General features: G+C 47.5%; 2 protein-coding genes across 4 annotated transcripts in view; both read right to left on the bottom strand.

Moving 5' to 3' along the window:
- Nucleotides 1-13788, bottom strand: part of LOC144156054 (uncharacterized) — a 187576-nt gene that overhangs the window by 140263 nt on the left and 33525 nt on the right. The window lies entirely within an intron of this gene.
- The window catches only part of LOC144162489 (uncharacterized), a 37531-nt gene continuing 33643 nt past the window's right edge, over nt 9901-13788 (bottom strand). The window contains exon 2 of the mRNA XM_077693048.1: nt 9901-10970. Coding sequence (XP_077549174.1) covers nt 10125-10970 — 846 coding nt within the window. The 3' untranslated portion in view covers nt 9901-10124. The remainder of the gene's footprint in view (nt 10971-13788) is intronic.

Below are 13788 nucleotides of genomic sequence, written 5' to 3'. Positions count from 1 at the left end.
CAAGAAACGCGAAATGTTCCTGAACAGAAAGGTAGTATGACAGGGAGCTACCATTTCGCCAAAATTGTTCACAGCATGTCTGGAGGAGTTATTTAGGAAGCTTAGCTGGGAGAACGCATGATTACGGATAAACGTGGAATGCTTAAGCCATTTGAGGTTTACAGACGATATTTGCTTGCTCAGTGAGTCTGCAGAGCATCTGCAAAAGACGCTTGAGTAACTACAACCAGAAAGCTTGGCCTTTGGGCTTCAAACATATATAAGTAAGTCTAAAGTAATAATAAATAAGCGCGCGGAAAGCGCCCTTTTCAGCTCAGGCGACTCAACGCCTTGGACGCGTCGTCAGTGCTGATCCAAACCACGAGAAAGAAATCCGGTGCAGTATATACGTATAGGCTGCGGCGTGCTCGGCAAGCATTCCCATATAATTAAAAGCAAGCTACCTCTGTCACTGAAAAAAAAACAGTATGCAACCAATGCCTGCCTTTCATAACGTCGAAATAGTGAACATTGTTGTTGTTGCTGTTCATTGAGCTTTTGAAAATCACAAATTGCCAACACGAGGTTCATACTAACGAGGTTAATACGAGTTCATACTAACATGAGATTTATTCAGAAAAAAAAAAAACTGCTGTGCGGTTTTTGGAAGCCTGTCATGTCCATGTGGAAGCTACGGAGGACAATTGCACCACCGCTGTAACTGCACAAGTTCATTTTCTATGTAACGATTTTAATTCTGAGTGTTATTTGACATGTTTGTAAGCTATGTTGCGTAGGGCTGCAAACAAGTCCGGCTGTTCGACGCACCTCAAGAATTTTCATAGAAACAAAAGAAAAGAATACCAGCGCATCCGTAGCAGGAAACTGGTGCTCATAAGCTAAGCGTCCAAGAAGCTTGGTTTACAATGTTTCAACGCTGGCCCGCTCCGTAGATCTTACCGGATATAAACGGCTTAGCATACTAGGCTCATTATTAGTTTTATTTGCAGATTTAATATATTCACCGACTTCAAGTACTTACACAACGGCGCTAGCTACCAAACCTGCCTTCGAAGTCACTGAAATCGAACTAACCACTATACTGCACACAAGAGAATGACATTTAAATATTCGCATTTCTATTCGCGCGCTCATTAAATTTATAGCAAAATATCACAAGCACGAGCAGGGCATCTAGAAGAAGCGCAGTGTTATTTGTTCTGCACGGCATCACAGCTATCCAAGCCCTGCATGGCAGTTATTCTTCACGTTAGCAAGGAAAGCGCATGACGCTGCTTTCAAGTTTGAGTGCCGTGATTCTGGGGGAAAACTGAATTTTTCCGCAACTTGTGCTCTTCCTTATTCTTCAAAGTCATTCCCTGGAGGGTGCTTCCGACGAGCTACGGCATACTTTGAAGGTTCCTCGTCATTACTTTGGGGTAGATTGATTCCTTGTGGATCACCACTTGTGCAGAGCACTAAGAAAAGCGTAATTTCGCTTTCATACAGTACGCTGAGCCTTGAGGAACTGAACAATAGCATACAGCTCTTGTGCACGCGCGTCATACGCGCATAACCCGGGAAATAGGCATGACGTGGGCCTACAGCCTCCTACTGTTCAGCGGATAATTTCGCCACTTGCAGGCCGATCTCGCAGATTTTGAATTTATTTTGCTTTTTGTGGTGCTTCAGGTTAGCAAAAGATCTCAACCCGCCACGGTGGCTCAGTGGCTAAGGCGTTGTGCGGCTGAGTTCGAGGACGCGGGTTCGATTCCCGGCCGCGGCGGCCGATTTTCTGATTGAGGCTAAACGCGAAAACTCCCGTGTGTTCGGGATTTCGGCGCACGTTAAAGATCCCCGGGTGGTCAAAATTAATCCGGAGCTCTCCAAAACGGCACGCCTCACCACCTGTGAAGCATTGGCGCGTCAAAAAACAAAACAAAACAAATCAAGCAACAGAGCAAAAGAAAGACAGTCCTCTTTAATAACCTTCGGCACCAAGTAGCGCCTGCCCACGTCGTTCCTGCCTCTTCCTCATCCTTGTTTTTATTTTAGGATATTTATTTGTTTATTTTTAAGCGTGCCACACCAACCCACCGATTATCGCTTTTCTTACATTATGAACCCAGAGACGCCTTTTAGTAGAGTGGAGGGTTTTTGGGAGGTGGCGACAACCCCCCCATTTCGGCGCGCGTTAAAGATCCCCAGGTGGTCAAAATTAATCCGGAGCCCTCCACTACGCGCGCCTCGTCGCCTGCGTTGTGACGGTGCGTTATACCCTCCAATCAATACGAACCCCCCCCCCCTTCCCCCCTCCCCCCCCCCCCCCCCCCCCCGCAACCCCGTGGATCTGCCCCTGACTGGACCCCCGAAAACATTCGCTTGTCTTGTCCTTTCTTCCACGACCCCCCCTACAACCCACCTTACGGGGAAACTTCAGCCGCATTGCCTGAACGCCTTTTCCCTTTTTTCGTCCTGTCCGTCAGTTCAGAACGTTCTTTCACTTGTTTGCTTTGCTGCGGAGGACGAGGAAGAGAAACACTGAACAAAAAAAGAGCCAAGATCATGCGCGTAAACATGCCTGAACTCCTTTGTTTTCCAGCAACCAATTTCGACGGCAGTTTACCTTCCCCACGCGATCACCTTCAGCATGCATTAGTATCTCGCAGAGACAATTGAATTTCGCTCCGACGTCGTAAGAAGAAACTTAAGCCCCTGTTTACGGCCAAGCCAATTGTGCCGCCGTTTACGCACACAGCTGCTGCCTCTTTGCTCCTTCTACGTTAGCGGCGCACGGTCAGAGCAGCCATATCCGTATTAACACGTGGGCTGCTGTCGCAGCATTGGGAAATACGAGACGACAACCCGCAATTTCGCTTAGGGCCCCTGCGTACTAATGTTTCTGTTCATTCGTGTATTGTCGACACTTGCGTATGTCCCACGCGCGTATTGAAAACGTGGGTTAAGTTACAAAACTTTCCGAGCCGCAGTTTCATAAAAATGTAGGGCATGCTGTGGGGTTCCGGAAATTGTTCTTCTACAGACGGTGGAAAAAAAAAAAAAAATGACGGAAGCTCACATTAACGCATAAGACTCGAAGGTAGCGAAGCTGTACGCGACCTTCACGACCATCACGAAGGTTTCACATTGCAGCCGATTTTCTTCTTCGCTGCCGCAGCGACTTTTACTCCATCATTTTTGCTATAAGTGGGAGCTTCTTTTAATTTTTAATGGAAGTGATAATCATTGGACATCACCTTGGAGGGACGTACGCTATGGCGTGTCTTTCTCGTTCTGAGGAGGTGTTGCCACTAATACGGCGAAAGCTGTAGTTTGTTTGTTTGTTTGTTTGTTTGGCTTGAAAAACGTGCGCTGGGCGGTCGCCGCTAGGCACGCACACGCCAGCGCTCGGCATTTTTTTTTTTGTTTTTTTACCTGCCGGCCGGTCTCCGCGAGGCAGGCTTTCCCGTGCGGTAGGCATTTTCTTGGTGTTTTTAACCGCGGACACGTAAAATAACGATTTGCAAACAATGACTCTGTTAAAAAAAAAACATTCCGTTTACGGGCTTACGAATCAGGATGCGAAAGCAGACGAGTCGGTAGAAATACATGCTTTTACACGAGCGCTGGAAATGAGGACTAATGACTAATGAGGATTCAGAAGGCTTTCATCCGACTACTGATATTTTTTAGTTGTTATAGAAAAATACCAGAGCGTAGGTGCATTTCCGAACAGATGAAAGAACCGGGCTCTCGTTTGCGTCCCGATGTCACGTTTGGTGATTGTGTACGTCGCGAATCGAAAAAGCCGATCCTAAATTAGGCGTCTAGCCCCACGAAGACTGCCATTGCATTTTCCTCCTTCCGGGCTGCTGTGATGCATCCATCTCAGCATTCAATTTCAGAGGGTGTAGGAATGCAGCCGGAAAAACTCTGAAACATCGGCGTTCATTACTTCTTCTTGATGCCGCTGTATCAATGGCTCATTAAACACCTTTATATACAAAACTAAAAGCCTTCTATACTGGCCCGGAAATGCGACTGCAAGAAAATATCGGTTATTCCACGTTATTCGCGGTGTGTCGCATCAACTAAAAAAGTTGCCTAAAAATGTGACGTGAACGAGGCAAAATTTACCCCGAACAAGATCAGCTTAGTCATCGTGACGCTTGACAGTCTGGTCAAAAGCGCAAGAACTTTGACAGGCGAGGCTAATGAGGGGAAGGACAACTTTCAGTACATGCCCTGTTCAACGCGGGTTGCCTACTGATTGATTGTAGGGTTCAACGCGCCGACGCAACGCAGGCGATGAGGCGCGCCGTAGTGGAGGGCTCCGGATTAATTTTGACCACCTGGGGATCTTTATCGTGCGCCGAAATCTCGTACACACGGGCGTTCTTGCTTTTCGCCTCCATCAGAAAAGCGGCCGCCGCGGCCGGGAATCGAACCCGCGACCTCGTGCTCAGCAGCGCAACGCCTTAGCCACTGAGCCACCGCGGCGGGTCCGGGTTGCCTACTGCTCTCCGCTGGCATATGGCCACCATTATGCGGCGAATACCCGGCCATGCTTGCATGTGGGAATAAGGAAGCATTCAAATTAGAGGAAAAGAGTGATTTGTTGGAATTTGTCAGCTCATTGAGAGAGTAGGGACGCACCCCGCTGTCTGATACCGCCAGTGCGCCGTGCAGGCACGTCGTCCAAAGAAGGAGGCATGTCATGTTGCCGAGCTTTCCAAAGCTGGCGTCAGCGAAATACCTTGGGATCTTACAGGAAAAAGAAATGACGCATCTGATATAACTCGAAAATAGAAGGCGTCACATGGGAACTAACGGGCATTTGATCTCTTTTGTCACTTTTACAGCTGTAACCGTTAACACGAGCTGTTATTAAGGCGAAAGTGGTGTCTCACAAAACGCGAAAAGTGACCGTCGTTGTCGTGGGCGTCAAAACGAATGGCCATAAAATGGACGCCCTTATAAAGAGAAAAGAGAAAAGAGAAAAAAGGCACATTTGAACTCGGCACCCCGCAAGAGGGGGAAGAAGAGTGAGCCCGGTGTATATCAATTGATGAATATCTGTCGGAAAACAATGAATTGCCACCAATGACCCATGACTACACGTAATTAATGATTCAGACCGACATTCTCGCATTTTCCCTGGCCAATTATATAAGACTATCGAGGTTTGCGATGATGCGGCCGAGACGTTGCTACCCAAAAAGCTTAAGAGGGTAAAGGCAGGAGAGGCACTTCTTAAGAATTCAGCGGGACATTTTTATGGATGGGAAAAAAGCGTTGCAGCCAACAGCCTTTGCTTCTGGTCTAATTAGCGAATCACTCACTTGAAAGCAGATTGATTGACTGTAGGACTTAACGCGCCGACGCAACGCAGGCGATGAGGCACGGCGTGGTGGAGGGCTCCGGATTATTTTTGACAACCTGGGAATCTTTAACGTGCGTGGATATCTCGTATACACACGGGCGTTTTTGCTTTTCGCCTCCATCAGAAAAGCGGCCGCCGCGGCCGGGAATCGAACCCGCGACCTCGTGCTCAGCAGCGCAACGCCGTAACCACTGAGCCTCCGCGGCGGGTCGATGATTTGAATAACGCAACGGCAACCCCCGATGCGTCGCATCTACCCCATGGTTCCCCTCGCGGGAAGATGGTGTAAATTTTTGCCTTGGGCATCAACGCTAACCATAAGTCGGCCTGGCCGGAGTGTATTTGAGGTTAGGCTAGACCTAAAGCTGCTTTGTCATGTGTAACCGAAAAATGGAAAGTGAGACTGACGCCCAGGAAGGGGCAGCTACTTCCGTAGACGAAGGAAAAAAACTGACTCGCCATAGGGCTCTACAAAAGCGGGTGTCCAGCAAAGCTGTTGCAGAGTCCCTACACCTGCTGATGGACGTATACAGGAAATGCTTTAGTGCTTTTGTGGTCGCTTTGGTCGACCGGGATGGGTTGACAGCATCGCTGTACAAAGTAAAAATAATAAAGTAGAAATAACCAGGTGGAGATAAAGGAAGAATTCAGACCGCCACGTGCACAACTGTCCTTGTTCGTACTGCCTCCGGTCGTTCCCGCAGGCGCACTCTTTGTACTCCCTAAACGGCCTCAACTGCATCCGAGGACAGGGCGACGCCTAGCGGAAGGATCGAACAATGGGCAGGAAACGTCTAAAGACGTTTGCCCGCATTGCCCCGCCGAAAGCAAACAAACGGTTCTCCCACCCCGTGGACACTGCGAAAACTGCTTTGTAGAGTAAAAGGGGAAATTAAAAATTACAACGCACCGAAAAGGAAGGGGCTTGTTTCTTGTCTCGAACCCTGAAAACGGAGGGAGCTACAGCAATCCGGCCAGTCTGATTGTTACAGCGGTAAGCAGTACACTTCCCGTTTTAAACACTTATGTCCTGCACTTTAAACACTTAATTCCCTTCGAAAGAAGTAACTCGAAAAAACTTCTTCTCTGGCAAAAATACACACATAAAGGTCTTGAGTGGGCCGAAGGCTCCCATAAAGCAGATGGCGACGGGCATGGACAGAGAGGCGAAGCATGCCGGTTGACCCTGAGGAGGACCGGGTTTGAGGAGCCTGTGGCAGTTGACCGAGAAGTCATTAAATAGTTTGACCCGTAAGGTTATTCACCAACTCAGCGCTAAACGTTGTGCAGACGCCTTCATTTTTTCCGCGCATTTTAAGTGTTTTTGCTTGTGACGCGAATTTACTGCAAGTCGAGTGTAAACTTTGCGCAAGTACGCAGCCATTCTAGCGGCCGCCTGTTTACTCAGCCGCCAGAGTGGAACGAGCGGCCCGTGATATGCTTATGTACAGGTGATAATTATAAGGGGTATACACAGGTCATATCATCATATTTATTTCCTTAAAGACCCCACAAGGGGGTATTACATAAGGGGTGGATATACAGAGTATCAAAAAACATTTGCCACATAAGGGGTTGGTATACAGGATATAACAAACTTTTGCTACATAAGGGGCGTATACAAGGTATAAAAGATTGTTACATAGGGGTGGATATATATACATTGCCATAAGGTCTCACTGACAGAGATGAGTCGTTACATTATTAGTGAAAGTTGATGGGCAGGTGATTGTGACGACGTGGTTTGGGAGGTCGTTCCAGTCCTTCACAGCACGCGGAAAGAAGGACGCGGAGAAGGTAGCAGTCCTAGTGCGGTAACGGGAAACTTGGAGGGGGTGGCTGGTGCGGTGCGAAATGTACGTCGGGGGGATGACGTATGGAGGATTGTTGAGGGGCGAATGAAACAGCTTGTGAAACAGGGAAAGAGGGGCTATGCGGCATCGAAGGGAAAGTGGCCGTAATCCAGATTGGGCTTTTAAGGATGAAACACTAATGTCATAAAAATATGACGAATGTATGAACCGGGCTGAGCGATTTTGAATTGATTCAAGGTCATTGATTAGGTAATTTTGAGGCGGACTCCATATAGCTGAGGCGTATTCCAGTTTCGGCCTGACGAGGGATGTGTATGCGAGCAGTTTTACGTGCTGAGGTGCGCAACGCACATGACGTTTCACGAATCCCAATATTTTGTTTGTAGATGAGATAATGTTTGTGACATGCGCATTCCAAGTTAGATCGGCGGACAGTGTGACACCTAGATATTTGAAACTCTGTACTATTTCTAGAGGGGCGTTAGTGATTTGGTATGGGAATAGAAATGGGTTTTTTGCGGCGAGTGAATGAGACGACCTTACACTTGTTGGGGTTAAGTTTGAGAAGCCAATTGTCACACCATTCTTGAATGTTATTCAGATCGTGTTGTAGGGTTAGTTGATCGGAAGCATTAGTTATCGTATGGTAAATCACGCAATAGTCGGCGAACATGCGCATTTTGCAAGACACAGTTAGGGGTAGGTCATTTATGTAGATGAGAAATAGCAGGGGGCCAAGGACGCACCCTTGCGGTACTCCCGACGTTACTTCGAGAGGTTCAGAGGATTCACTATTTACGTGCACGAATTGAGAACGATCAGCTAAAAAAGATTTAATCCATCTTAACACGTTAGGGTCGAGATTTAGCCCGGATAACTTCTGTATTTGTTGTGTGGAACTGTATCAAATGCTTTTGCGTAGTCAAGGAAAATGGCGTCAGTCTGAAAGTTTGTGTCAAGATTTGTGTGTATGTCGTGAAGAAAGAGTGCTAATTGTGTTTCATAGGGAAAGCCTTTGCGGAAGCCATGCTGACAGGGGTGAAAGAAACTATTGGAATCGAGGAAGTTGATAACATGAGAGTATATGACGTGTTCCATGATTTTGCATGGGATGCTTGTTAGTGAAATGGGACGATAATTGAGTGGGGAGTTACTGTCACCTGCTTTGTAGACTGGAACGACCATACCAATTTTGCAGTCATCCGGAAGGTCGCCTGTGATGAGCGACTGTGAGAATATGAGGTACAAGTATGGTACAATTGTGTTGGTGATGTTCTTTAAAAGTTTTGAATTAATTTCGTCAATGCCACATGACGAGGAAAGTTTAATGTTTTTTATTAGAGAAGAAATGTCATCTGTGGAAAATGCTAGCGCAGGCATGCTGGAAGCTATCAGAGTGGTTGTGGGAACGCAAGGCATACTAGGCTCTTTGGTGAACACCGACGAAAATGCAATGTTAAAAATATTAGCACACTCGGCATTTGTGGTAACTTCACTTGATTCGTTAGTGAGGGTGATAGTGCGGGATGGTTTTGGATTGACGATCTGCCAAAATTTTTTTACGTTATCACTCAGCATTTTGGGTAGGTCTGTGTTAAAAAATGCGTGCTTGGCGTTGCGAATTGCTGTAAGATAGTCATTTTCGGCGGAGTAGTATTTATCCCATGCGCATGGCGTTCCTTTAGATTTTGCCTGGCGGAAAAGACGTTTTTTCTTGTTGCTTAGTCGGTTTAACGTTTTAGTATACCAGGGCTTTTGCTGCGTAGCACGAAGTGTGGTCTTCGGAAAAAACTTATTTTTCAGTTCACTAAGCTTTTGTTTAAAAACTACCCAATTTTCATTAACGGATCGGTTACGGAAGTTGGCTTCAAAATCTGGGAAGAAGCTACTGAGTTGGTTGTTAATTTCTTCATAGTTACCTTTATCATATAAACATATTGTTTTGTTTAGCATTTCGCGTCGTTCTGAGGAAAATAAGAAATCTGCATGAATAACTTTATGGTCGCTAATTTCTTCGAGATAGGTAATCGACAATAAGCTAGAAGGATGGGTGGTTAGAATGAGATCAAGGATGTTTGCGGAATTGGCGGCAACACGTGATGGCTCTGATGCAAGTTGTGATAAGTTGAAACAGGCATCTATAAATTCTCTCGAGTCTTTCTGGTTTCTTTGTGTGGTTGTTCCGGTTTTCCAGTTAATATTAGGAAGGTTTAAGTCACCGAACAGCAGAATTCGGATGGGCTGTGGTGAGCGCATTTAGCATGTCATTAAGTTTTTTTTCGAAGTCTGGATTTGCATTTCGTGGTGTGTAGCAGACACCAAGCAGTATCGTTTGGGGTGAAGCCCGGCAATGAAGCCATAGGATTTCTATGTCAGATGCTATGTTGATGGCGGAACATGATAATTCCTGGCCGACGGCGATTAGTACGCCTCCTCCGCGAGTGCATTCGCGATCTTTTCGGTATAAGCGGAAGTTAGGTAGATCAGCAAGAATTTCAGTGTCCGTCACGTCATCGGTAAGCCACGTTTCTGCTAGTACAACAAGATTGGCATTGGATGACGTCACAAGGCTAGATATTTTTTCTCGTTTCGGCAAGAAGCTGCGTATGTTAGTAAAGACTACAGATGACGAAAGATTGTTTTGTGCTGGATTTGGAGGGCGGTTTGTTACTTTCTTCGTTCGAGGGGTTTGCTATGTGATTTCTTTAACAGTCACCCGCCGCGGTGGCTCAGTGGCTAAGGCGTTGCGCTGCTGAGCACAAGGTCGCGGGTTCGATTCCCGGCCGCGGCGGCCGCTTTTCTGATGGAGGCGAAAAGCAAAAACGCCCGTGTGTACGAGATTTCGGCGCACGTTAAAGATCCCCAGGTGGTCAAAATTAATCCGGAGCCCTCCACTACGGCGCGCCTCATCGCCTGCGTTGCGTCGGCGCGTTAAACCCTACAATCAATCAATCTTTAACAGTTTGTGAAGCATTGTCAAAAATGTAACGTTTTGAGCCCATATGAAGGGTTTTATAACGTATCTGAAACTTTGTTGATTTTGTTTTCGCGAAATTAACTAAGTGTCTGCGGGCGGTTCGGACAGACTGGGAGAAGTCTTCACCGATGCTAAGGTCTGTTCCTTTCAGCTTGGGTGCATTTGTAAGTACGGTCTCTTTGGTTTTATGAAAGGTGAACTTTGCTATTATAGGGCGGTGGCGATTAGCGGCATGGCGTCCGAGGCGATGTGCGTGATTTATTTCTTTTGGGTCGATGGCTACTTGGAGGTGTTCAAGGCAGTGCCTGATAATTAGCCCTTCTGCTTCTGCATTTGTTTCAGCTGGGTTAGGATCTGGAAGGTTGTAGAATATTAAGTTATTACGCCGTGAACGGTTTTCTGCGTCGTCTAATTTAGCCTCCAGCTCGGAGACCAAACGGTTCGTTTCGGTTGTGTCCGTACGGATCACTTCAAAATCTGCTTGTAGAGGCGACAGGTTCTGGTAGTGCTTTTCTACTTCAGTCACACGTTTACTTAGGTCAGTTATGGTTTGGTTGGTTGTTGATAGCTGGTTTTTAAGTTCTTGCACCTCAGTGAGAAGTGTAGCTTGCCCAGCGGAAATTTTTTGTAGTTCGGTGAGGATTTCTTGCATTTCTGGGCCAGGGTTAGTCTCGACATCACCGGACAATAATAACAGTAGAGAGGAGGTGGTATGGGCGCACTCAAGGATGATTTCACAAAGGCACTGTGGGCTCGGCAGCTGCACCAAGTAGTAGTTACTTGTCTTTTTAGCAAATAGGGTATTGTACCTACTAACCTGCATGACCAGGGCGAAGCGTCACAGCAAGCCGGCCTAGTTGGAAACGATTCATGATTGGACTTGCGCAAAACAAACGGGGACGAGGAATCCTTGTCGTTCCTTCCTCGTCCCCGTTTGTTTTGCGCAAGTCCAATCATGAATCAGGGCGAAGTGGTAAGTGCGCTGCGACGTGGCACAGCTGCCCAGCCCACGAAGTGCTGCCGACGGGCGTTGCTCTTTTATAGCTGGGGGGAGCGATGATATTGGCTGCGATGGTGCTGTCCAGGTTGAAGTGAGGGTTGGGGGGCCGGTAGCGTTGTTGCCAGCAGTGGTGCAGCCGCGGTGATAGCGTATTGGCCAGCACCTGCCTCGCTTTCACAAGGTGGCAGCGGCCCATTCCAAGCAAAATCCAACGAAGGATTCACCAGGGCGGGAGCAGTACGTGCAGGACCATTGCTGGAAATACCTGCATGACCAGGGCGAAGCGGTAAGTGCGCTGCGACGTGGCACAGCTGCCCAGCCCACGAAGTGCTGCCGACGGGCGTTGCTCTTTTATAGCTGGGGGGAGCGATGATGTTGGCTGCGATGGTGCTGTCCAGGTTGAAGTGAGGGTTGGGGGGTCCGGTAGCGTTGTTGCCAGCAGTGATGCAGCCGCGGTGATAGCGTATTGGCCAGCACCTGCCACGCTTTCACAAGGTGGCAGTGGCCTGTTCCAAGCAAAATCCAACGAAGGATTCACCAGGGCGGGAAGCAGTAGGTGCAGGACCATTGCTGGGAATACCTGCATGACCAAGGCGAAGCGGTAAGTGCGCTGCGACGTGGCACAGCTGCCTAGCCCACCTAGGTCAGATATTTATCCCGATTCCTGCTGATGTATTGTGAATGGGTATAGTTTATGATCGTCCTTCGAAGCAGCAATCAACAACTAGTCGTCGTCTGCACGAATAGGCTCTCACACGTATTCCCCCCTTAATTGAAGCAGGCCGCTGCGAGCTACGGTGGATTCTGCAGGGGTGAAACGGCTCATGCGGCAAATGTGCGCACTTTCAGTTCCACGTTTTCGGAGGTCAATGGATGCCTCTGCCGAAGATAACGATGTTATAGCCAATATATCAATTGAAAAAAATTTCGCGTGGGTTGGGTGACAGCGTCGGCGTCCACGACAACTCTTCCACCCCGTGGCGGAAATGGACGGAGCAGTGAATAGCCTCGTGCCGGGTTTTCTTTCCTTGCCGTACGGCTACAGTGTAGATATGCGCTAGGCGACGCAGTGGTCCAGCCGTGACATTAACTGGCCAGAGAACAGGGTTGTAGGACAGAATCGAACAGAGAGGAAAGCGGTATTTATAACAAAGGAGTGGGGCGGCCGAAAACACTCAGAAAAAAATGTGAGTAGCCGGTGCTGCAGTCAATGGCCGCATTATTGGCAGCGAAGGGGACAAAAGGAAGGATGTGCTCCGAGTTGATGTGCTCTGGGGTAACATACATGGATAGCATGTCAGAAAGAGTAAGATGAAATCGTTCTGTGAGGCCGTTCGTTGGAGGACGGTAACTAATAGCTCTTTTATGAACAGTATTTTCCCTTCAAAGCACTTCCGCAACCATTTCAGATAGGACGGTCTTGCTGCCATCGCTTTAAAGGAGACGAGGTGTACAATGGCGCAAGGTGATGTTTTGCAGGTCAAAATCACTCTTTTGGCGCTAACCCAGATCGCAGGGGCGATGTTTTGGCGTGCCTTGCTAAATGATCCACCGCCGTTACAATTCAGTGGCAGCCCGCTGGTATGCATGGAAGCGCATAACACAGGTCAGTGCCCACTGATTCAAAAGCACATCAGGACAACGAGCCGATTTCAGTAGACGAACTGAAGAAAACGAAGTACGCTTCCGGTGTTGGGATTCGGTGCACTATGAAATGTACTCGACCAAGTTTTTCGAGATGCCAGCCCAAAAGAAACGACTGCAAATACGTTTTCGGTCGCAGGTTTACTCAAAGACAAGATGTTTGGTGGTCGCAGTATGTGCAACTCTGTAGGTACGCGCCACTTTTCTACAATAACCGCAGCAACTCTTGGGTATGCATTCCGTAAGTCTAACTTTTGGGTGTGCGGTGTACGGCGGGAATCGGTACCTGCTGCTTGGCGTACAGTGAGTACCTTTTCAAGTGGGTGCGGACTCCGGATGTTAAACCGCAAAATGTGACGTTAGGCCTAACGTCCCGCGGCTAACAGTCTTACGGCATGCAGAGTAACGTCATTCGAGTCGTACGTCGAGCTGTGAGTAAGGGCTGTCGATGTTCGCCTCAGAACATGACTTTAGGCCTATGTACGTTGCGCCGTCGCACACCTGCGTCACCTCCTTCCTCTGCTGTCCTTAACCTTTAGCCAAGTCCATCAACCTTCAGCCAACCTTTAGCCATTAACAGACCTTCGCAGGAAAGCGTGTTAATTTGTGTACATTTCCCCCATGATCATCATCATCATTAGAGAAAGTTGGCTTTTCTGCAGTGTGTTTTCGCGTACGGACATCATAAGTGAGAAGCTGAAACCTTTGCTTTACAAAATATGTATACGTAATTTATAAGGGGCCGCAGTCCAACATAAGGTTCGAGTGAAACGACGTTTTTAACATAAGCATGTTTGCAGTTGCTTGCTTATTGCAGGTACTATTGTAGAAATTAATTGCTTTATGCCGTGAATAAATATAAAGATAGAAATTGTAAAGTCACTAGAGAACAAATATCCACAACAGTGAACAAAAACAACGAGTCTGTGACTAGTATTGAAAAATACAGGGGAAAAGTACGAACACTTTGTTTTGAAGTAAAAATGAGTAC

Source organism: Haemaphysalis longicornis, unplaced genomic scaffold (assembly GCF_048455015.1).
Source record: "Haemaphysalis longicornis isolate Haplotype H1 unplaced genomic scaffold, Haemaphysalis longicornis Haplotype H1 scaffold_1, whole genome shotgun sequence".
NCBI classification, from domain to species: Eukaryota; Metazoa; Arthropoda; class Arachnida; order Ixodida; family Ixodidae; genus Haemaphysalis; species Haemaphysalis longicornis.
The sequence above is the reverse complement of the archived record's forward strand: the minus strand, read 5'-3'. Positions and strand labels throughout refer to the sequence as shown.